This window comes from Gossypium raimondii, chromosome 8 (genome assembly GCF_025698545.1).
Source record: "Gossypium raimondii isolate GPD5lz chromosome 8, ASM2569854v1, whole genome shotgun sequence".
Classification (NCBI taxonomy): Eukaryota; Viridiplantae; Streptophyta; class Magnoliopsida; order Malvales; family Malvaceae; genus Gossypium; species Gossypium raimondii.
The window spans coordinates 45,257,020-45,279,056 of record NC_068572.1 but is presented as its reverse complement, the minus strand read 5'-3'; the positions used below and the strand labels follow the sequence as shown (position 1 = coordinate 45,279,056).

At 34.9% G+C, this 22,037-nt stretch overlaps 2 protein-coding genes across 2 annotated transcripts; one reads left to right on the top strand and one right to left on the bottom strand.

Annotated features, from left to right (window-relative positions):
• Positions 1 to 121: 121 nt before the first annotated feature.
• Positions 122 to 2,859, bottom strand: LOC105791628 (peptidyl-prolyl cis-trans isomerase CYP18-1). The gene is made up of 5 exons (XM_012619788.2): positions 2,670 to 2,859; positions 2,514 to 2,588; positions 1,674 to 1,835; positions 930 to 1,088; positions 122 to 461 (listed from the first exon to the last, which is right to left on the bottom strand). The coding sequence occupies exons 1-5, from the start codon at positions 2,670 to 2,672 to the stop codon at positions 378 to 380; spliced, it is 483 nt and encodes a 160-aa protein (XP_012475242.2). The 5' UTR covers positions 2,673 to 2,859; the 3' UTR covers positions 122 to 377.
• A 16,387-nt stretch (positions 2,860 to 19,246) lies between these two features.
• Positions 19,247 to 21,700, top strand: LOC105791627 (3-methyl-2-oxobutanoate hydroxymethyltransferase 1, mitochondrial). The gene is made up of 5 exons (XM_012619787.2): positions 19,247 to 19,700; positions 19,923 to 20,129; positions 20,222 to 20,368; positions 21,119 to 21,172; positions 21,265 to 21,700. Exons 1-5 carry the CDS (start codon positions 19,296 to 19,298, stop codon positions 21,523 to 21,525), a joined length of 1,074 nt encoding a protein of 357 aa, XP_012475241.1. The 5' UTR covers positions 19,247 to 19,295; the 3' UTR covers positions 21,526 to 21,700.
• The last annotated feature ends 337 nt before the right edge of the window (positions 21,701 to 22,037 follow it).

Sequence of the window (22,037 nt, the reverse complement as noted above, 5' to 3'; positions counted from 1 at the left end):
TGAATTGAAAAATATTAGGTTCTTCAAACTTTAATTTATTAAATTTGATTAATTTTTTTATGAAGCTCAAATCCGTTTATTACTTGTTTTAAGATCGAATCTAATTATCTAAATCCAAATATCCCAATAAAGAAATTATTCAATTATATAACAAAATTAAATTACATAATGCTGAATATCTTAATTACTGACCTGGACTGAGAGTACCAATTACAAACCATTTCTCTCTTTATCTCAAAAGTTTTACTTGTTAGTAGTTTATAGTCTTCAACCCTTAGAATGTCAGCAACTCAGGAGTTGAATCCTAAAATTTTCCATTGTCTTGACACACTGGAACTTCACTAGACTGCAAGTTAAACACAGTTGCTTAGGTAAGACTAGCCGGCGAGTGGATTAGCATGTATCGTCACACGATTGAGCCTTATCTCTGCAAGAGGTCGATCGCCTGCTCCTGTTTGAGTCTACATCAACAAAATGGCGTTCAATAATGTTAAGCATGGTAAACTACTGAGAAAAGCAAGCAATTGCACAGGTTTCAGCTGCGATCGATAGTTCACAAACACAAACTTCTGTGCAATTTGAACTATTCACGGTGAGACTGAGATTGCAAGACAAAAAGTTGGTTCCAAAAAACTATTAACTACAGAGTCACGTTGAATGTCTTTCTTTGGGGTATCTCAGCACTTTAAAGTAATATAGATTTTATCCTACCCTTTTTAAGTCTCTAAATCATAGTTGTGCAAGATAAGCTAATAACAATTTGCGTGGCAATGTAGAGGGCCGAAAATAAAACCGAGGATAAATACACTGACTTGTGAAATATTAACTCGGAAAGCCACACGGACAAAGGGGGAAAATAGTTTACAAGAACTAAATCCTAACATAATTGTCCCCAAAACATTCTAAATCGAAGTGCTAGCACACCGTACCTTTTCCATGAGATCCAGGACTTCAAAACCATGGATCACTTTGCCAAACACAGTGTATAATCCATTCAAATGTGGCTGCTTTGCATAAGTTATGAAGAATTGGCTCCCATTAGTATTAGGACCACTATTAGCCATTGCCAATATACCCCTCGCATTATGCTGTATGAAGGCAAAGTTTTGTCAGAAAAAAGGCATGTCTACGTTCAACACTAATGAGCTACCCAATATACAACTAGCGGTAAAAGATTATATATTGTTACAAAACATTGAGACTAAGCTTCAGTTGCACTTGAAAAGCTCAGAAATTCTAAGAGTTTGAAAATCATAAGTATACCAAAACACTGAGCAGATAGACCAATATGTGTAGTTATGCTGATTCCAAGACAGAACAAGATGCAGGGTGGGAGGGTTATAGAAACCAAAATTTCAGACTCAAATAGCATAGCAGCTAGACAAACTCCATACTAGATAAAGCAAAAGTCGGCTAAGCTAGTTTCCATTTACTCAGCAAGGTTAAAACCTGGACATCAAATGGAGAGTATAGGTTCTCCAAAAGAAAGCTAACCAATCTCCTTAATCAGCAGAAGCAGACGAGAAAGAAGAGAGTTTCCACCCCACCCCCCCCTTTTTTTAATGGGTAAAGGTTGGGTGACAAACTTCTCTCAGAAAACCTCAAAAGATAGCATGAGCTGAAGTTCATGATGTAAAACTTTATTGTTTCAATAACTATTAAACTTAGCATACCTTGAGGGATTCTCTGATCTCGTCATTGAACTTCTTGCCCCATATGCTAGTTCCCCCTTTGCCTGTTCCGGTCGGGTCTCCACCTTGAATCATAAACCCTTTAATATTCCTGTGAAATATAGTCCCATCATAATAACCACTAGCACAGAGTGCCAAGAAGTTCTGCATCCAAATGAAATATTAGTATTATTTACAAGGGAAAAAAAGTAAGAAACAATAAGTAATTTATAAATCACAACAAAAGCATTTCACTGAAACAGATGCATCACGAAGCTGTGCACCGTATGAGTTTAAAATTTATCCATTTAATTAAAGCAAGTGTGAATGTGAGATGCAGGTATGTATCTGATACAGATAAGTTCAATTTTTCTCCTGTATTAGAAAGGTCCTTGGAGGATCGTATTCCTAAACTCATGTTCGGATATGTGTTGGACATAGCTCCAAACACGAGTGCTTAAGAAAATAGGAGTCTAAGCAACATAGTGTACAGGTATATAGCAAAATTATATCTATATATAGTGAGGTAACTTACTAATAAAGACGGAGAAAATCACCCTTCAAGTGTAACATAAAAATATAAGTCATAATCTCCAAAAAACTACATAGAATTCCTCTCCAATTTCACAACTTCAGGGCTAAAGAAGTTAAATTACAAACTTGGGTTTAGGGCACACCAATTGGTACCAACTTTAAGCGGAATTCTAATCATAACGTATACTTTATCATGAACAGCTTGCGGCAGCAGAAGCTTCAGCTAGTATTATTTTCTGATAAATAAAATCAAAGTACTGAAAAGGAAATAAAAGAAGGAAAATAATTGAAGGAAAAGGGGGTCCTAACCTCTGCCGTTTTAGCGACCTCGTCGCAGAAGATCTCGCACTTAATGTCACCAAGATTTGTATGCAAAGTAACTGACTGCAATACCCAAGGCAAGTATGGATTAGTTGTTGGCAACGCATTGTATGTGTTCGATAAAATTACTCAAACAGAACTCACCATGTTATGAATAGGATCAGAAATCGATATCGAAATAAAGGGAGTTTCTTTGGGTTTGAGCAAGTGTCTGGTTTTGAGCTTTCGGGGTTCAAAGGCTTGAGAATTACCGTGGCTTTTTAAAGATGTTTCTAGACTGCGGTCACGACGACGGCCTGCGCTGCCTTTATATGCTTGAAGTGGGCCAATGGTTTGCACCACAGGCCTAAAATTAATGAATATATATATATAGGGCATAGTACCAGAAAAGTCTCATTTTCGAAACTATTTACGAAAATAGGCTGCTCCAATAAATAATAATTGGAATAGATTGAAAATACTAAAACGTATTGACGTGGATGCATTTTTAGGGGAAAACGCAGAAAAGCGCGTTGATGAGGACGCGTTTTTTCTCATGTCAGGCAAAAGCGCACTGACGTGGACACGCTTTAGTAAAAAGTGCTGACGGGGACGCACTTTTTCTCGTGTTTAATTAGGGGTTTTGGGTTTTTTGTAAATTAGGACTTAGGTTTAGGGTTTGGGGTTTGTTTAGGGTTTAAGAAAAAAATAGGGTTTAAGGTCTAGTGTTTAAGGTTTTAGGGTTTGGTTTTTTTAATTACTAAGTATTATTCTGGAAGAAATAAATTTGGCAAGAAGGGATATGAAAAAATAAATTTATCGTAATGTGTTCTGAAAAAATTATTTTGACGAGATAGATTTTTTTTATGTACAATCAGTAATAGTACAAAAAAAGCTTCCAGCTGGACACTTTTTTTGTACTGATGATTCTGAAAAAGTAATTTTGAGAATATAGTTCTGAAAAAATATCCCAAGATTCCTGAGAAATTTGATAGTTGGGGTTGAAAAATGCTTCAAGCAAGATGCATTGTCAGTAAAAGTACTGAAAAAGCTCTCAGCTGGACGCTCTTTTCAATAGTGCTGGTGACAGTGCATCCCACTATTCCTTAGGCTAGAAATGACCCAAATTTCATTTTCTTGTTGCATAAGTTACAGCTAGAGAAATTGAAGAAGTTCAGAAGAATATAAATTGAAGAAGTTGAGAAGGTATAAGTTGATTTATTGTGTTAATATTTATACGAATCATTATATTTTTGCATAATTTTTTTGTTTTAAATTTCTTTCGACAGATAATTTGATTGAAAATGAGGGGACGTATTAATGTTGTTATTTACTACGACGGTGAGGTCCATGACACCAAGTACAACGTTGTTTTTTTTATCAAAGAACACAGCGCGACTGGTTTTTAACTAGAACATAGAATTGACAGAACTTCGTAAAAGAATTAGGCGCAAAATCTTCGGAACGACGCCAATGAGAGTTTCATCTATTAAGTATCGATTTTTTGTTTCGGCTGATCCCATGACATATGACTCATTTGATATCAAAGGTGTTCGTGGCTTGGAGGCAATGGTGCAGAAGCACCTCGCTAGTGGATCACCCTATCTTGAGTTATATGTGGAATTTTCAATGTCAAATAAAGCACTTGCGACTTCAGCATCTACTACTATTCGAGAGGAATACATGACCCCTGCCCGACACTGTAACACCTTCAACCCGTATCCCTCGCCGGAACCTGGTTACGGAGCATTACCGGAGTTTACAGATCAAACAGACAGAAATTTCAAACATTTCATATCATCAAAATAAGTCATCAAAACATCATTTTAATCCAAATTATAAACATACCAAATTTAAATCAATTTCCCTAGTTTATGAGCACTTAAACATAGAATTAAATTCACATGCACCTATCTAGATTTAGTTCAATTTACCATGCCATAATATGGCTTTAAAAATAAACACATATTTAATGTATAAAACCAACCAAAATTAAACTTATAACCTCATTTGCAATCAAACCACAAAATAACTATTATTTAGACACCCTATGTACATGCTGACACAAAGGATAAACATCACCACATTTGAGTTCGAGATCGTTATTGGATGTTGAATCGGCGATCAAATTTAAGTACCTAACTTACGCACGAAAAACAAAACCGTGCGCTGAGTAAAACTCAGTGGTATTTCTATAATCCAAATATTTAAAGACAAAATAATATAATAGGCATAATTAAATATTAAGCACAATTGAATATTTAAAATTCATATTTATTTATACCATAGCATTAACCATTCAATATTCAATTCATAATTATATCATTCATGCCATACTCAATTCTCATTATTTGCCATAAAATAGCTTCTCACAATATGATACACATTTCACTTAAACAACAATAATGTTCATTCTATGTCCAACTCATGATTACACAATTCATGTGTCTCAATCCATATTTCAATTCACAGTCCCATTTTCATTTCACATATAATATCATCCAACATCGATCATAGTGTCATTTCATTTAATTACCCCTATTAACATGACTCGGACTCGGACTCGGACGGATACACGGATCCAACCAAAACACACCAGTTTGTCACCCAGTGTCTCATCGGCAAAATCAAAGTAAATTGGCACCCAGTGCCTCATCGAATTAATCTGAAGTAGTAAATTGACACCCAATGTCTCATCGACTCGAAGTCGAAGAAATCCCTAAACTCTTCCAATCCTATGGCATGCCATCTATATCCAACTCAGCCCGATACAATTAATAGGGTTTCAATTCACTTTTCAAATACAACCAATATTCATTTCAATTCAAATAATATATATACCAATTCAATCAATATAAATTCAATAAATTCATCACATACTAAATCAATCCATTTCAATTGCAAAACACAATAATTCTCACATCAACATTTACCATATACATTAAATTGAATTATAACAATTAACAACTAAATTCGGATTATTGAAATACAAACCAAAAATTTCGAGCTATTCCTCGTCGACTTTATATTTCCCCTTTTTAGTCGAGGATTCTAGTGTCACGGGCCGCAGTTCAAAGCCTGTGACCATCGCACCAAATGCATCCAATGGAGGTCCATTGCTTAGATGGGGATCATTTGGCCTACGAGAACTGGCCCGATTCAAAGAGCTATTGGACATGCCTGTCAGATTGAAGCCTAGTTGGCCTGATAATAAAGAGATGGCAACTTAGGCTAATATGGTAACTAATCTTAGAAGATAGAGGGAATCATATCTTGTAAAGATTAGATTAGATTTGATAAGGCTTATCTTATAAATCCCTAAAATTAAGGGATATGGTTAAATCTCATCCGTCGATGTAAATGTATCTTGACCGTCGGTTTTGGGGGAGTTCAAGTATAAATAGAGAGCCTCCTCCTCAGTTGTACTCACTCCATTCATTGTTTCATATTCTTTGTGAATAAGAGAAATAGAGAGCATTTACTCAAACACTTTTCGAGCGTTCTTTCTGTTGTTCTTTGTTGTTCTTCTTTTGGCATAAATCGCTTCCGCTCTTCAAATTGGTGCCTTGGAGGGGTTCTAAATGAATCCTCACTTGAGTTAAGACTGACTTGGGCGAATTTGGACGAACGGATCCCCTAAGGCCGCACGGATTGCGAGACGAAAGGTCTAGCCCCGTGACACTAGTACGGCGTTAGCTACTGAATTAAAACAATTAAAATTCATCAATACAATACAATACAATTCAATTTCATATTGCATATTTCAATTTTTACTCAACATTTGTCTAAATTCCAATTTAGTCCCTAAATCGAGACTAATTTTATTTCTTCACAATCAATTCTATATTTTCATTCAATTTCCACTTTAAACTAGATTTAACTCTCTAATTTCACTTAAATCCCTAAATTTTAAAATTTTCATAATTTAGTCTCTATTACTCAAAATTTACAATTTGTTATACAATTTATTCCTTTTTCATTTCTAACTTGAAAATCTATCAATTTAATCCCTAATACTCAAATTATTCAACATAAACAACATCTAAAAACTCAATAATTTTTAAAATTTTGACATGGGTCGGGTAGTATTTAATATCGGGACTCTAAAAGCATGAAAATTACAAGAATAAGAGATTAAATTGACTAACCAATTAAACTTTGAACAATTGAAGCCCCTAAGGTCGTGGTTTTCTCCTTTATTTCTTTCCTTTTTATTTTCTTTCTTTCTTTTCTTTTTGTTTCGTTTCTTTCTTTCTTTTTATTTATTCTTTATTTTATCATTATAATATAATATAATATAATATAATATAATATACTTAATAATTAAGATATAATATTATAATATATATTTTAACTTTAAATTTTTAAATATCTTCATCCTTATGCCGCCTCATTTAATGCCAATGGCATAATTGCTTATTTAGTCCCTTAAATTTTCTTTAATCTATAATTTAACTTTCACCCTATATGCAATTTAGTCCTTATACCTAATTTACTTTTAATTCAAGTAAATTCGCTTAACCGAAACCTAATTAACTATACAACTAGTTTCGTAAATATTTTTTGTCCAATTTACGGGAATAGAGTCCCGAGAATGCATTTTTTTTAATTTGGTCCTTTTTAATTAATTAACTATCGAAACGTTAAAATTTTTGAACAAAACTTTAATACCACCTTAATGACACTCCGTAAATATTTATAAAAATGTTTACGGCTTAGTTTATAAAAACAAGGTCCTGATACCTCATTTTATAAAATCACTTGAACTTAATAAATCACTTATATAATATAAATTATCAAATAAAAAACCTTTTTAAAAATTACATTTGTCTCGTAAATATTAAATAATAATATTTATGAACTTACTCGTTAGATTTGGTGGCCCCGAAACTACCGTTTCTGACACCACTCAAAAACGAGTTGTTACAACTCTCAATTAGTGAGAGGCAGAACACGAAACCGTCCATTTTTTTGTTGCAGGACAAAATACACGACCTATGCACGACACTCCGTTAGTGGATGGGACATGCACCTCGGTGGGTTGATGTTCATTACTGAAAATACTTACAAGGGAATGGCATCAACTTCCAGTGGTTGGCAATCCACATCTGATTGAAGACGTTCTGAAACGTACAAGAGAAGGGATGATGTACTCCCTACGACACCCACCGACGAGGGGACCTCTTACATTGTAGATGTTGGTGGGTCGGGTGATGACTCTGATACGGATCTACCCCGGGAGCCCGGTGCCGATGGTGCAGAAGTTGCATTATTTTCTAAATTGGAGCTTATTCCAACCAAACCTAAAGAAGGTGAAGGGGTTTCAGATGAATGAGAAGAAGATCCGCAATTCATGGCGTACTCGCCTCCAGCCCACACGCATAATGTATCGGCAGATGATGCGTTGGAGATTCCAGATCTACCACACAAGAGGCGTGGCCACACAGAATAGGGTTAACTACCACGTGGTTAAATCCAAATCTGAGAAGTTCGAGGCCAAGTGTGCAGTGCAAGACGGTACATGTTCATGAAAAATCATGGCTTCGATTAAGAATAGGACAGGGTTTGATAACAATATAAATTCGTATTTTTAATATATTTATTTTTGGCTAATTATCGAATAAAATGCTATTAAATTTGGATTTTTCTTATTGGGAATGAAGTTGATATGCTGAATTTAAACTCTTACAAAAAGGAGATAAATTGGAACAAAAAGCAAAGAAGAGGGCTTGATTGAAAGAATGAAGACTCAAAGATGACTGGATAAAGATTGAACGGTTGAAGATTTTTCTTAAAGTGGCTGGATAAAGATTGAAGAATTTTTTATATTGTTACAACTCTGTAATTAGTTTAAACTTAAACTTTAGTTTAAATTTAATCTCTAGTTTAAATTTGATTTTTAAATTTTGTATTATTTAGTGATAATATTTAGAATTATTTAGTGATAATATTTAATATTATTTAGTGATAATATTTAGGAAAAATCTAGCTAAATTTTAGCACCAGAAGTGTGTATAAATACCAGTGGCTATAGCCAATTGAACATACACTTTACCTTTGACATTTAATAAATTCTCTCTTTTTTTCCTCTCCTGCGTCTTAGCATTTAATTCTGTTGTTTCATTCTTATTTTTTTCTTTTGATTTCAACCTTTTTGGTTTAATTGCCTTCCAAGGCCTTTCTCGTTTCTACTTTTCACAATTCTATTTAAACCATTTATTTTCAAGCATGATTCTTTCCATGATTAACTAAACCTTTTTTAGCTTTAGCTCGGTTATCGCCTTGACAAAGTAATCGTGAGATATGAAACCACACTAAATACTTTGCAATTTGGTATCTGTTATCTCTCCGGTATATGGGAAAGTACAAATTCGTCCCTCAAAGTTGATTTGATTTCAATTAAAAAAGCACGCGTTGGGTTGGAATCGTTTGACGTACAGTTGGAAAGTTGAGTCGATGGTGCTATATTCAAAATCTCAGGAACAAATTGGTGTGTTCAATTGGAAAAATCTAGTTGGATTCCATCAAGGGAGATAGTGATCGGATTTAAACAACCAACACGGTTGAGGCCGTTAATTCGAGTTGGTCTTTTTAATATTGCAAGGCTGTTGAAGCCTTAAATTACGGGCACGTGCCACGTGGTTGGAAATTTGACAATGGTCGATTTGCAGGTGATATCGAGATCGACTACGAAAGAAAAAGTTGGCGGTTTGGGGATCCTCAATTGCTATAACCAGCTTATCGATTGGAAGGAAAAATCTATTTTAAGGATCGATTCAAGATTGAAGTACACTGAGGCTAAGGCTAAACTTAAAAATATTTTATTTACCAATATATTTTATTTTCTTAAATTTATTTTTGCATTTTCAAATCTGTTTTTATTTTATTACACTTCATATTTCCTTAGTTTAGTATTTTAATCAATTTAAACCCCCCATTTTTATTTTATTTTTTTTCAGCGCTACTACGCATAGGTCGTAGGCACTACTGTGACCGCGACAGTGGATCTAGTCACAAGAAAATGAGAAATTAGATAACCAGTCCCTGTGGATTCGACCCTACTGCTCTATATTTCAATTTACTGTTATATTTGTCGTAGGAATTTATATTTTATGGTTTCGACACCCATTAGGGTTGTGGGAGATAAGGAAGTTCACCGGTCTGCATACATGTATTGGCCTCTGGTACAGTATCATTGGGTGTTTAGAGTTTTTGAATATTACTTTTATTATTTAATGTTGCATTATTTAACGTACTCATGGGTTGATAAGTGTTTCACAAGATCATCCCAAGCTGGATTCAGAAATGATAACAAGCTTTATGCTATCGATGGTGAAAGTAGATCCTAAGATTGATGTGTCGGTCTTAATTGCCAATATTCGTTGCCAATTCAAGTACATGCCTTCTTACTGCAAGGCCTGGATAGTTAAGCAAAAGGCGTTGGAGAAGATGTACAGTGGGTGGGATGCTTCATACAATGAGGTGTGGTAGTGGTGTCAGGTGCTGGAGAGGTACGTCCCAGGTTGTGTAACAGACCATAAAACAGTTCCTACGTACTATAACGGCTGCTTGCTCCATGGATGCCAAGCATTCAAGCATCTGTTCTGGAGCTTTAAGTAATGCCGAGACGCATTTCAGTTGTAACGACCTGATAGTCATGGGTGCCGAAAAGTACATTTTTGAGACTCTGTTACCGTAAATCAGACTTATAAATATTTATTAAAAATATTCACGGAGCTAGTTATGTAGTTAATTAGATTTTGGTTAAGTGAATTTGCATGAATTAAGGGTAATTAGATATAAGGACTAAATTGCATAAAGGGTAAAAGTTGAATTATAGATTAAAGAATAATTAAAAGGACTAAAGAAGAAATTTTTCCATTAACTTTAAATGAGGCAGCATAAGGTTTAATATTATTATAAAATTTAAGTTAAAAAATATATATTATAATATAAAACCTTAAGAATTAAGTAAATATATATAATATAATAATAAAGTAAATATAATCAGTAAATGAAATAAAAAGAGAAAGAAAGAAACAAAACGAAACTGAAAGGAAAGAAAGAAAAGAAAAAAAGAAAGAAGAAATGCAAGGGCTTAGGGACTTCTAAGGTTCAAAGTTCAATTAGTTAGTCAATTTAGTCCATTTTTCTTGTAATTTTTATGTTTTTGGAATCCTGGTGTTAAATACTACCCGACCCATGTCAAAATTTTAGAAATTATTAAGTTTTTAAGTGATTTTTATGTTGAATAATGTTAGTATTAGGGATTAAATTGATAGATTTTAAGTTAGAAATGAAAAAGGATTGAATTGTAGAATAAATTGTAAATTTTGAGTAATAGGGACTAAATTATGAAAAATTCAAAATTTAGGAATTTAAGTGAGATTAGGGAGTTAAATTTAGTTTAAAGTAGAATTTGTATGAAAATATAAGATTAATTGTGAAGAAATAAAGTTAGTCTCGGTTTAGGGACTAAATTAAAATTTAGGCAAATATTGAGTAAAAATCTAAATATTAAATATGAGATTAAATTTTGTTGTATTGATGAAGTTTAATTGTTTTAATTCCGTAGCTAACGTCGTACCAGAATCCTCGACTAAAAAGGGAAAAGATAAAATTGACGGGGAATAGCTCAGAATTTCTGGTTTGTATTTCTATAATCCAAATCTAATTATTAATTGTTGTATTTTGATTTAATGTTTATGGTAAGTGATTGAGGTGAGTATTTGGCATTTGATATTGAATTGAATTGAATTCATATGTATATGTGATTATATGAAAAATTGATATTGGATATTGATTGTTTTTAAATTGTGAAATTAAACCCTATTAACTGTATCGAGTTGAGTCGGATATAAATGGCATGTCATGGAATTAGAAGAGTTTAGGGATTTCTTCAACTTCGAGTCGATGAGACACTGGGTTTCAATTTACTACTTCGGATTAATTTGATGAGGCATTGGGTGCCAATTTACTTCGGTTTAGTCGATGAGACATTGGGTGTCAATTTATTACTTTAAATTATCCGATGAGGCACTAGGTGCCAAACTGGTGTGTTTTGGTTAGATCCGTGTATCCGTCCGAGTCTGAGTCGTGTTAATAGGGGTAATTAAATGAAATGACATTATGATTGATATTAAATGATATTGTACGTGAAATGAAAATGGGACAGTGAATTGAAATATGGATTGAGACACATGAATTGTGTATTCATGAATTAGATATGGAATGAACAATATTGTTATTTAAATGATATGTGTATCATATTGTGAAAAGATATTATATAGCAAATTATAAGAATTGAGTATGGTATGAATGATGTATTTATGAATTGACTATTGAATGACTAATGTTATTGTATGAATAAATGTGGTTTTTAATATTCAATTGTGCTTATAATTAAAATGTGCATATTATATTATCTAGTCTTTAAATATTCTGATTATAGAAATACCACTGAGTTTTACTCAGTGTACGGTTTTATTTTCCGTGCACAGTTTAAATACTAAATTTTGATCATCGATTCAGCATCTAATAACGATCCCGAACTCAAACGTGGTGATATTTTTCCTTTTGTGTCGGCATGTACCTAGGGTGTCTAAATATTAATCATTTTGTGGATTGATTGTAAATAAGATTATAAGTTAATATTGGACGGCTATATACATATAAATATGTGTTTATGTTTGAGGTCATATTATGACAAGTTTTAGTTAATGTTTAAATGAACATGAAATAGGTAAAATAGATTGAATTTGGCATGTTTACAAATTGGATTTGAATGATGTTTTATTGATATGTTTTGATGATATAATTGTGGTACCTATGAGGGTATATTGGTTAGGCACCTAGAATGATTGTTTTGACATATTTTGGATGTGTTTGATTGTGTTTTGAATTGGTTAAACAAATCATTTTTGAGTTGCTTATTGTTCAAGCTTGCAAGGAATGATAAACTTGTTGTTAAAGGCACATTTTGAGTCCACACAGCCAGACACATGAGCATGTGACTGGACCGTGTGAGACACACGGCCTGATCACATGGGCGTGTGAACCCTGCAGCTTTGAAATTTTTTAATATTTTCGAAAAATTCTCTGAGTTTCTAAATTAGTCCCGATGTATTGCTAACGTTTATTTTGAGCCTCGAGGGCTTAATTAAGAGACTATATGTATGAGTTTAATTTATTTTTGATATGATTATAATATGATAAGAAATGTTTGTAATTTAAGTCTATTTGATCGATAAGCTTTGGTAATGCTCCGAAACCTTATTCCGGCGACGGATGTGGGTTAGAGGTGTTACATCAATATTGCGAGCCATTGGTACAAATTGACGGTACCTTTATGTATGGTAGATATACCCATGACTATTGCTAGTTGTGGCATAGGATGGTGATGGGAGGATCCTTCCAATTACGTTTGCAATCACACCGGAAGAGTTAAGTGACGACTGAGATTTCTTTCTTTCTAGGTTGAAAAAGCATGTCTGCCCCCAAACTGATATCTATGTTATTTCAAATTAGGGCATTAGAATAGTAGCCGTAATTGAATGATAGGGAAGCCTCTGAGATCACACACATTATCGGTATTGTCTAAGGCACGTTGCATCTAACTACTACGGGCAATATCGGTCTACTGCTGAACGATGATAAGTGACCAACATGGGAATTTAATCGCCACCAATATTATTTGGTTTGTAATATTCAATTTGTTCTAAATGGAAGAGTGGTATGTAATTATTGCTATCCACTTATATTGACAGGGTATGAGATCAATAAAGACTATTTTCATTAGATGTTGGAGATTTTGTGGTCAATTAACGATCAATATGCAAACTACCTCTGTAACATTCCTTTCGATCAATGGACACAATCATACGACGACGGCCTACGATATGGTCAAATGACCTCAAACCTGGCTGAATACATCAATTATGTTTTAAAAGGAACGTGTCATTTACTGATAACCTCGCTGGTGCGTGAGACATACTTCCATTTGGTGGCATTGTTTCCAAAGCGAGCAGCGAGTTATAAAAGTCAAATACAGGGAGGCCATGTATGGTGCTGGAAGGTACTGCAAGAAATTAATAAGGCCAAGGCGCAGGCCAACCCTATGCACACAGTGTGTCACGATTGTGACAACCTATGGTTTCGTGTGACGGAGTTCGACATACCAAACTAAGGTATTCCCGACAGACAATATCATGTACACCTCAGAAATAGGACTTGAGACTGTGAGAGGTTTGACACACTTCGTTATCCATGCGCTCATGTAATTGCAGCTTGTCAGAATCTCCATTTGAATCCCATGAGCTATGTCGACGAAGTGTACAAATTAGAATACATGTACAACGTGTAGAGACACGTATTCCCGCCAGTCTCAGATAAACATAAGTGGTCGTTTGTATCGTCTGCTCCACTTAAATTGTTACTGGATAGAGAATTGCGTCCCAAACCAAAAGGTCGACTGTGCTCGACTAGAATACGTGATAATACGGGTATTTGGGAAAAAATAAACCAACAAAAGTTATGTGGGTGGTGTAGAAACCTGGGTCATACAATGCCAACATATCCACATCGAAATAATTTCTAATTTATTAAATGAAATAATATAAAAATAGTTTTCAAAAGAACTTTTATTTTATTAAATAAAATAATATAAAAATAATTTGTACAAAATATTAAAAAATAAATCAATGTATGTGCCAGTTGGAATCAGTGCCACATAGGGGTGGTCGACGGTTACGTGCTGAATTCTTTCTTGGTTCAGCTTTTAGCCGGGGTTGTGCTTGTTTAGAATCAGCTTCTAGTTGTGGGTGTTGGGAAGATGACCTATCTTAATAGAACAAAGATTGTGGATGTGTTTGCACCACCCACGATGATGAGTGTAACTGGCTTGAATCCTATAAAGCGGTGGGGTTTGGAAATGAGTTGAGCTCCTCGACAGTGCCTCGTGCAGTCCCTCTGTGATGATGGCCTATATATCATCGGTTGACTCGGAGTCATCAAGAAATGAGATGCACCGGGCTATACATTCTAACATTGCATAGGTGTGGAAAAAGGATACATATAAGGGTTAGGATACACATAAGGGTTAAGATACACACTTGACATAATTTAAAGGGGATGTGGTGTGGGCATCGTTGCTTACTCCGTTGGGGCCGGTGATTGCATGGGTACTGTTGATAGGTGTAATGGCCTAAATTTAAGGTTATCGGAACAGTGGTTTCGTAGCCACAAATTCGATTTGAAGATAAATTTATTTTAATATTTTTGCATGAATATTGATATGATAGGAAAATCGTATGAAAATATAGGTAGAAGAATTTTACCAATTTAGTGGTTAGTTAGAAAAAGAAATTATTGAAGAAATTGGGTAAAAACAAGGTATCGAGACCTCGATCTCGTAAAACTGAGTCAAAAATATTTTTATAAATATTTATGAAGTGTTAGTAATATGGTATTAAAATTTCGGTAGAAAATTTTAATGTTTGGGTAGTCAATTAAGTGAAAAGAACTAAATTGAAAAAGGTTTAAAAGTTATTAGAAGGATTAAATAGCTCAATTGTTAAATGAGGAAGGACATAAATTGTAAATAAACCCAAAAGGAGATATTTTGGGCGGCATAAGCTGAGAAAAATCAGGAGAATTAGTGAAATAAGGGTACAATGGAAAACTAACAAATTTTACTAACATAAAAATGGGACCAAATTGGAATATCTAGAATTCTTTTTATTTTTTTGCATTCTCATCAGCCAAAAACGTCCTAAGGGTTTATTCAAACTGGTTTTTCATAATTTTTGCACCAAGTGAGTTAATCCTTACCTTTTTCTTGTAATTTTTGTGTTTCTAAGACTTTTACAACTAGGTCGTATTACTAAATTCATTAGTTTTTGATTTTATAAATGAAATTGAAAGTTGCTATGAATATGTGTTGAAAGTTTATGATGAAATAGCATGAAATTGGAGCTTTAATTTGTTTATGAGATGATTTTATTAGGTAATTTCAATAGAAATTGATTTGTAGGACTTAATTGTGAAAAAGTTTGGAATTAAAGTCTAGTTTCTGGGAAAATTAACGGATCTTAATTTGGAGTTCCGTAGCTCAAGATATAAATAATTTAGTGACTATGACTCAGTGAGACAGCTTTGAATGCACTATAAATAATAATGGAATTATAGAGAATGTTACATATGAACATGAAATGTAGTAGATTAATGATTAAATTTATTTATTTAGATCCAGAAAATTCAAATACGAAGCTAGATCGAGGAAAAGAAAAAGTTTGGGATTAGTAGATTTTTGTTTGCGAACAAGTATCGAGGTAAGTTCGTGTAACTTGAATTATATTCTTAAATGCCTGAAATATTTGTTATTGATGTGAATATGATTTGAATGTTCATTATATGAAAATTGATGAAACATTAATATATTTGATAAAAAAGGGAAGAAATCCCGATTGAATGGAAGGAAAATTTGATGGATCTTTGAAAAGGAATTGACGGTAAAAAGGATCTAGCCCGGACGGGTGATCCTATTCTGATATAGCCCTCCGGAAGGATATGTGGAAAATGGATTTGGCCCGGACAGGTAATCCGAATTAGGGTCTGAATTTAGCCTGGACTGGTAATTCAAATCCAAGCTAATTAGAGTAATTGTCATTGCAGGGGATTTAGCCTGGACTGGTAATCCCGCTGTAAGGATGAGGTTCGCGGGAGTGTGCTATCTGAAATGGAAATGTGCGCACATGAATATGAATTGACGGACTCGGATTTGTACACTGAAGTGTACCCTTGAAAATCCATCGAAATTTCGAGAAATTCAACGGGATAAAATGGAAAAAATAAAAAGGAAATGGAAATCATGGTATTGATGAGCTCATCAATCATGGTATATATTATTGATACAAGGAAATTAATGGACTAATTTGAATGTTGAGTTTATGCATGATAGGAGAATAATGTATTGAATGGGTGTATGAATGTTTACTGCATTGTATTAAAAATATTAGGTAAGTATAATTCTTGTTACATGAACTTACTAAGCACAAAGTGCTTACCCTGTTTCTTTTTCCCCTGTTTTGTAGTGTTAAGAGCTCGGAGGTCAGATTCGGTCAGAGACATATCACACTATCAACTTCAAGATCTCGGTATATAAAGAAATTTTATTTTGAAAATCAATGGCATGTATAAGCTAGTAAAGTAAATGTTAATGTGAAATGAATATATGGTGAGTCATTGGTATGGGTAACAAATTTTGGTTTTGGTATGTGATGAGGTTATCTTATGAATACGTTAAATCTATCTTGAAAATATGTTGAAATTGATTGGTTATGTTGGATTGGTCTCGGTTTAAAATTGTAGGGAAGAGTAGATATTTATAAAGGGGTTATATTGAGTTCAAAAAAAAACTTTGGGATTTTGCGAAAAATTTCTTATGGTTTCGATTTAATCCTGGTTTGGTCCCGATGTATGTTTTGGGCTTCGGAGGCCCATCCAAGGGACGTCATGACATGTTTCGATAATGAATAGTATTTAATTCGTAATAACGAAAAATTAATTCGGTAAAATTTGGTAATGCCTCATACCCTATTTCGGTGACTAATACGGGTAGCGGGTAAGGGGTATTACAATAGGCCCGCCTCACCATCCATTGTCCTTGGATTTAAAGGGCTTTGTTGTTTCCTTTCGGCACGGATTTGCCTCTTCTCTTCCGATAGCAAATATGGCTTGTCATTGATCTTAAACCATGGCATGTAATCCAGATCACACGCTAACTCTGGAATGACAATCTGTTCGTGAGTAGGTATATTATCTTATTGATTTTTCCATATTTCGATATATTCATAGTGGAAGACCGACCAATGCGTATTCAGTCACCGTAAGTCGATTTTGTGCTTATTATCGAGCACCTTAGGTGCCATGAGAATCGGTTGTCGGAATTCGAATTGCCGCAATACTTTATCCGTCTGGTGCATCTTAACGGTAGCGTATGACCAACGGGACCCTAACGTTCCAGATATTCAGATTTTGTAGGAATTCATCCGAAATTACTGCTCTAATTGTCGGATCCTCGTATGCTATCCATTGAAACTATATGAACGTGATAAAAATATTAGCTATATACATAATACTAAATACTAAATACAAAATCGACTATGTTATGTATATATAGTTCAAAACGAAATAAATACTTACATGCGCTTCCGATTGTTGGTCTAATAGAAGTCGTATATTTTCAAGAGCGGTAGGTATTCTTCTGTAACTCGGCAAATGGTTCTACCTATTTAAATAAAATTTTAGCATAAAATTTTATTTTAAATCTATTTAATAATTGTAAAATCTAATATAAATTTTACCTTGTTAAGAGTAGGGATGTATACGGGTGGTCCACTCGGTGATGTAAAAATGGAAAGCGAAACCAAGCCCATGATTGTAGCAATGAGAGGCAACCTCTGATTTTGATTTTATTTGGTTGCGTCACCCGAAAGATCTCCTGGTACAATGTCGACAACATGGCAGACCCCTAATTGAGTTCGCCAGTTACTCTAAATTGATGAGTTTCAGCAGCCACCCCAGATGTACGAGGTTTTGTGACTTGTCTGGCATCAGATAACCTCCAATGTTTTGAAGGATGTACGCCCAAGCATATCGTACTCTTTGTACTTTAGTCGAATCATCCCCCGGCACCAAGAATGTGTCTCATAACCAACCCATATCAATCCAACCTCTGTAAATAATATCCGAAATCGTACCCAAAAGATAGTAACATATGGCTCCCCAATTAGCAGATTGAACGGACTTGGTGAGTACAAACTCATCTATCGGTAACCCCAACTATAACTACGCGTCCTCTAAAGTGATGGTACACTCCCCACATGGAAGATGGAATGTGTGCTTCTCAGGTCTCCACCTCTCCATACACGTGCAGATGAGTTTCGGGTTCAACTTGCAACCCGGGCCTATATCGGCCACATGTCAAAAACTCGCTTTCCTTAAGTAATTTTCAATCAATGGTGATGGAAGACCAGATATCTTACGAATAAAACATTGTAACACTCAATCTACCGACTGTTATAAAAAAATTATAAAAAATATTAATTAAATTACAAAAATGAAATAAAAATATTAAATAATATTAAAAAATAAAATTAACCCTTACCATTTTCATTTGGTCGACAGAAATATGTTTATCATCGAGACGAGTTAATTGTTGGGTCATTGCTAACACGATCAAATTTCTTAGAAATTATAAAAATAATACTAATTTGACAATAATTAAAAATTTTAAAGAGCTTTGAGAGTTTTTTTTGAGAAATTTAGAGAGAAATTTGGAAGAATTATAATTTGGAAGAAATTTGATGTGCAAAACATGGGTGGTGGGTTTTTATAATTTTTTTCCTAACTATTGGGCTCAACAGTTAAATTTTTAAACGGCCGTTGGAAGTGACCGTTGGGGGAAAATACAGGAAAAAATGCGTCTCCGTTAGCACTTTGTACTAAAGCGCATCTCCGTTAGCGCGCTTTTGCCTAACACAAGAAAAAACGCATCTTCATCAACGCGCTTTTTTATGTTTTCCCCTAAAAGTATGTCCACATCAGCGTTTTAGTGTCCATTCCAATTATTATTTTTTGGAGCCCGTTTCCATAAATAATTTCAGAAATTGACCTTTTCTGGTACTATGCACTGTTATTTACTTGCCAAATATTATTTATACAAATAAATAACATATTTTACTTTGTTCCAATTTTACATATTCTTTTCGTCTCTCTCTTAGAACCTCGAGAATGGCATTTTTAACCAAACTGTCCAAGATTTCTCCACTGGCCAGAGTCTGCCTAAGTCGCTGCATGAGCCACGTCCCGGAGAACACCGTCTACGGTGGCCCAACACCACAAACCGCCGACCGGAGAGTGACCCTTAATCAGTTGAAGCAAAAATACAAAAAGGGCGAGCCCATCACCGTTGTCACAGCCTATGACTATCCATCGGCGGTCCACCTCGACATCGCCGGCATCGACATCTGCCTCGTTGGAGACTCTGCTTCCATGGTCGTTCACGGCCACGACACAACTCTCCCTATATCACTCGAAGAAATGCTCGTTCATTGTCGCGCTGTAGCTCGCGGCGCCAAGCGACCGCTTCTTGTTGGTGATTTGCCTTTTGGGACCTACGAGACAAGCACCAGTCAGGTAAGCCCCCCATGAACAACAAAATTTTCCCTTTTGCCCCCATTTTATTACTGGGAATTGATGGAAGTTGCTTTCTTTGAATGAATTTTCCTTTCTTAGACTTACATTTTTAGGACAAATTGTGTTACTAAATGGTATATTGGAAATTGGCTTTTGCTGAGAAGTGTAAGATAGTTGCCACTTAGTGATGCTTGATGTTATTGCAGTTTGGATTATGAACAGGCAGTTGATACGGCGGTTAAGGTCTTAAGGGAAGGTGGGATGGATGCTATCAAACTGGAAGGAGGGTCCCCTTCAAGAATCACCGCCGCAAAAGCCATTGTTGAAGCCGGAATTGCGGTTATAGGGCATGTCGGACTTACTCCTCAGGCAATTAGTGTACTTGGGGGATTCAGACCACAAGGCAAGAATGTTTCTAGTGCCATCAAGGTCCCTTTCCTAGTCTTTTTTATTTTGTTTTATCTTTGAATTTATGCTTATGTTTGTCTTCTTAGCATGTTGGTTTGGGTTGGTTTATGCAGGTTGTAGAGACTGCAATGGCTTTGCAGGAAGCTGGATGCTTCTCGGTTGTTTTGGAATGTGTGCCGGCACCTGTGGCTGCTGCAGCCACATCTGCTCTTCGAATTCCCACAATCGGCATCGGAGCTGGTCCTTTTTGCAGTGGACAGGTTAATTTCGGACTATTAATCTCTCTGCCTCTTTGAAATCTAGGTCCTCACATTGCCTTAATTGTGTACCTTAAAAGTTTTAGTTTACAAACCAACAACCATCAGTCAAATTGAATAAGATAAAGGAGGTGAATTGCAGCTCAATCAACCCTGGAATGTACAGTGAGTTGCGCATTCTGTATGAATTTCTTTAGAAAACCAGAACTAGAGATTGCATTCTGTATAGCTGTTGTCTGATTTCGTAGGTGGGTTTCTTCTTTATATTATGTTAACATAAGCGAACATGTTCCTGGCATCAGCATCTCTGCTTAGGGCTCGTGACATATAACCAACTCATTTGGCTGATTCTATCATTAGAAAGGCTTAACTTTGATGCTATAGCACAGCAGCTCGTACGGTTCTAAGGACCTCAAGTTTATTCCTATAAACGAATCATTAGCTGAGATTTGACTTCGGAAAAAGCTTAACTGTGTTTCTTCCTATGCATTCTATCTGTACAAAGTTTTTGTTCAAATGGTTGTACTACTCTTTAATGGGAGAATCTTGTAATGCATCTTCATCTTCATCTTCATCTTCACTCTTTGTTGCCTTTTTCAACCATATTGCTCTGTATAAACACGTGTTTTCAAGAGACTAGAAAGTTATATTTTTGTATTATGGAGTTGTACAATCGTATTCCCTACCATTTGATGTTTTTTACTTCACAACAAAGGAAATTGGGTGGTCTATTTACTCATACTGTCGATACAGGTTCTAGTTTACCATGATCTACTAGGAATGCTTCAACACCCACATCATGCAAAGGTAAGCGCACGATTACCCCCTTCTACTTTTTGCAGATACCTTAGTTTTACATGAAAAAAATTCTCAAAAAGTGGTGGTTTTACCTCCTGCAGGTTACTCCAAAGTTCTGTAAGCAGTATGCTTGTGTCGGAGATGTCATAAAAAAAGCTCTTTCAGAATACAAGGAAGAAGTAAACAACGGTTCATTCCCTGGTCCTTCCCACACCCCATACAAAATGAATCCCGATGATGTGAATGGTTTCTTTAATGAGTTGGAGAAATTGGGTCTGAACAAGGCAGCATCCGCGGCGACTGCAGCAGCCGAGAAGATGAACACAGCACAACGGCCAGACACCGAGACGTCTCAAAAGTGACCAAAATAAGGCTAGGTTTCTTCAGCTTTTTACCTTAATAAAAAATATCAAGAACCAAATAGTTCCTTTCGGCATCATATATTTTTACAGGCACCTCATGGTTGAGAAATGGCTTTTGTATGAAGTGAATTGCTGTTGAATGCAACTATAATCAGATTGTAATTTTTATCTGAAATTTACTGGAAAGCCTCAAAGTAGCATGCAGGAAAACATGTTCAATCCCTGGCCTAATCATCTTATCATTACAGCTTCTAATCAAGCTTAATCAACATTAAATTAAGGCACACTTATGGATGAAATTTTTTATGTGACTAATATATCTATAAAAATTGATATTAAAGAGAATTGTAGCTTTGGGTGAAATGGTGAATTTATGACATTCATATACATTTTTTCAGAAAATACATAATTTAGAACAATAAAAATACCATGATAATAATGTTTATTATCTTTTAAAAAGAATAATTTTAGGTAATTGTTTTTGAGATTTGGTTAATGGGTGATACCAATTC

Coding starts and splice junctions, on each gene's coding strand:
- LOC105791628 (XM_012619788.2), bottom strand. Junction 1,089..1,673: donor AGATCAGAGAATCCCTCAAG/GTATGCTAAGTT, acceptor GCCTTCATACAG/CATAATGCGAGGGGTATATT. Junction 462..929: donor TCCTGGATCTCATGGAAAAG/GTACGGTGTGCT, acceptor TTGTTGATGTAG/ACTCAAACAGGAGCAGGCGA.
- LOC105791627 (XM_012619787.2), top strand. CDS start 19,296: ATGGCATTTTTAACCAAACTGTCCAAGATTTCTCCACTGGCCAGAGTC. Junction 20,130..20,221: donor ATGTTTCTAGTGCCATCAAG/GTCCCTTTCCTA, acceptor TGGTTTATGCAG/GTTGTAGAGACTGCAATGGC. Junction 21,173..21,264: donor AACACCCACATCATGCAAAG/GTAAGCGCACGA, acceptor TACCTCCTGCAG/GTTACTCCAAAGTTCTGTAA.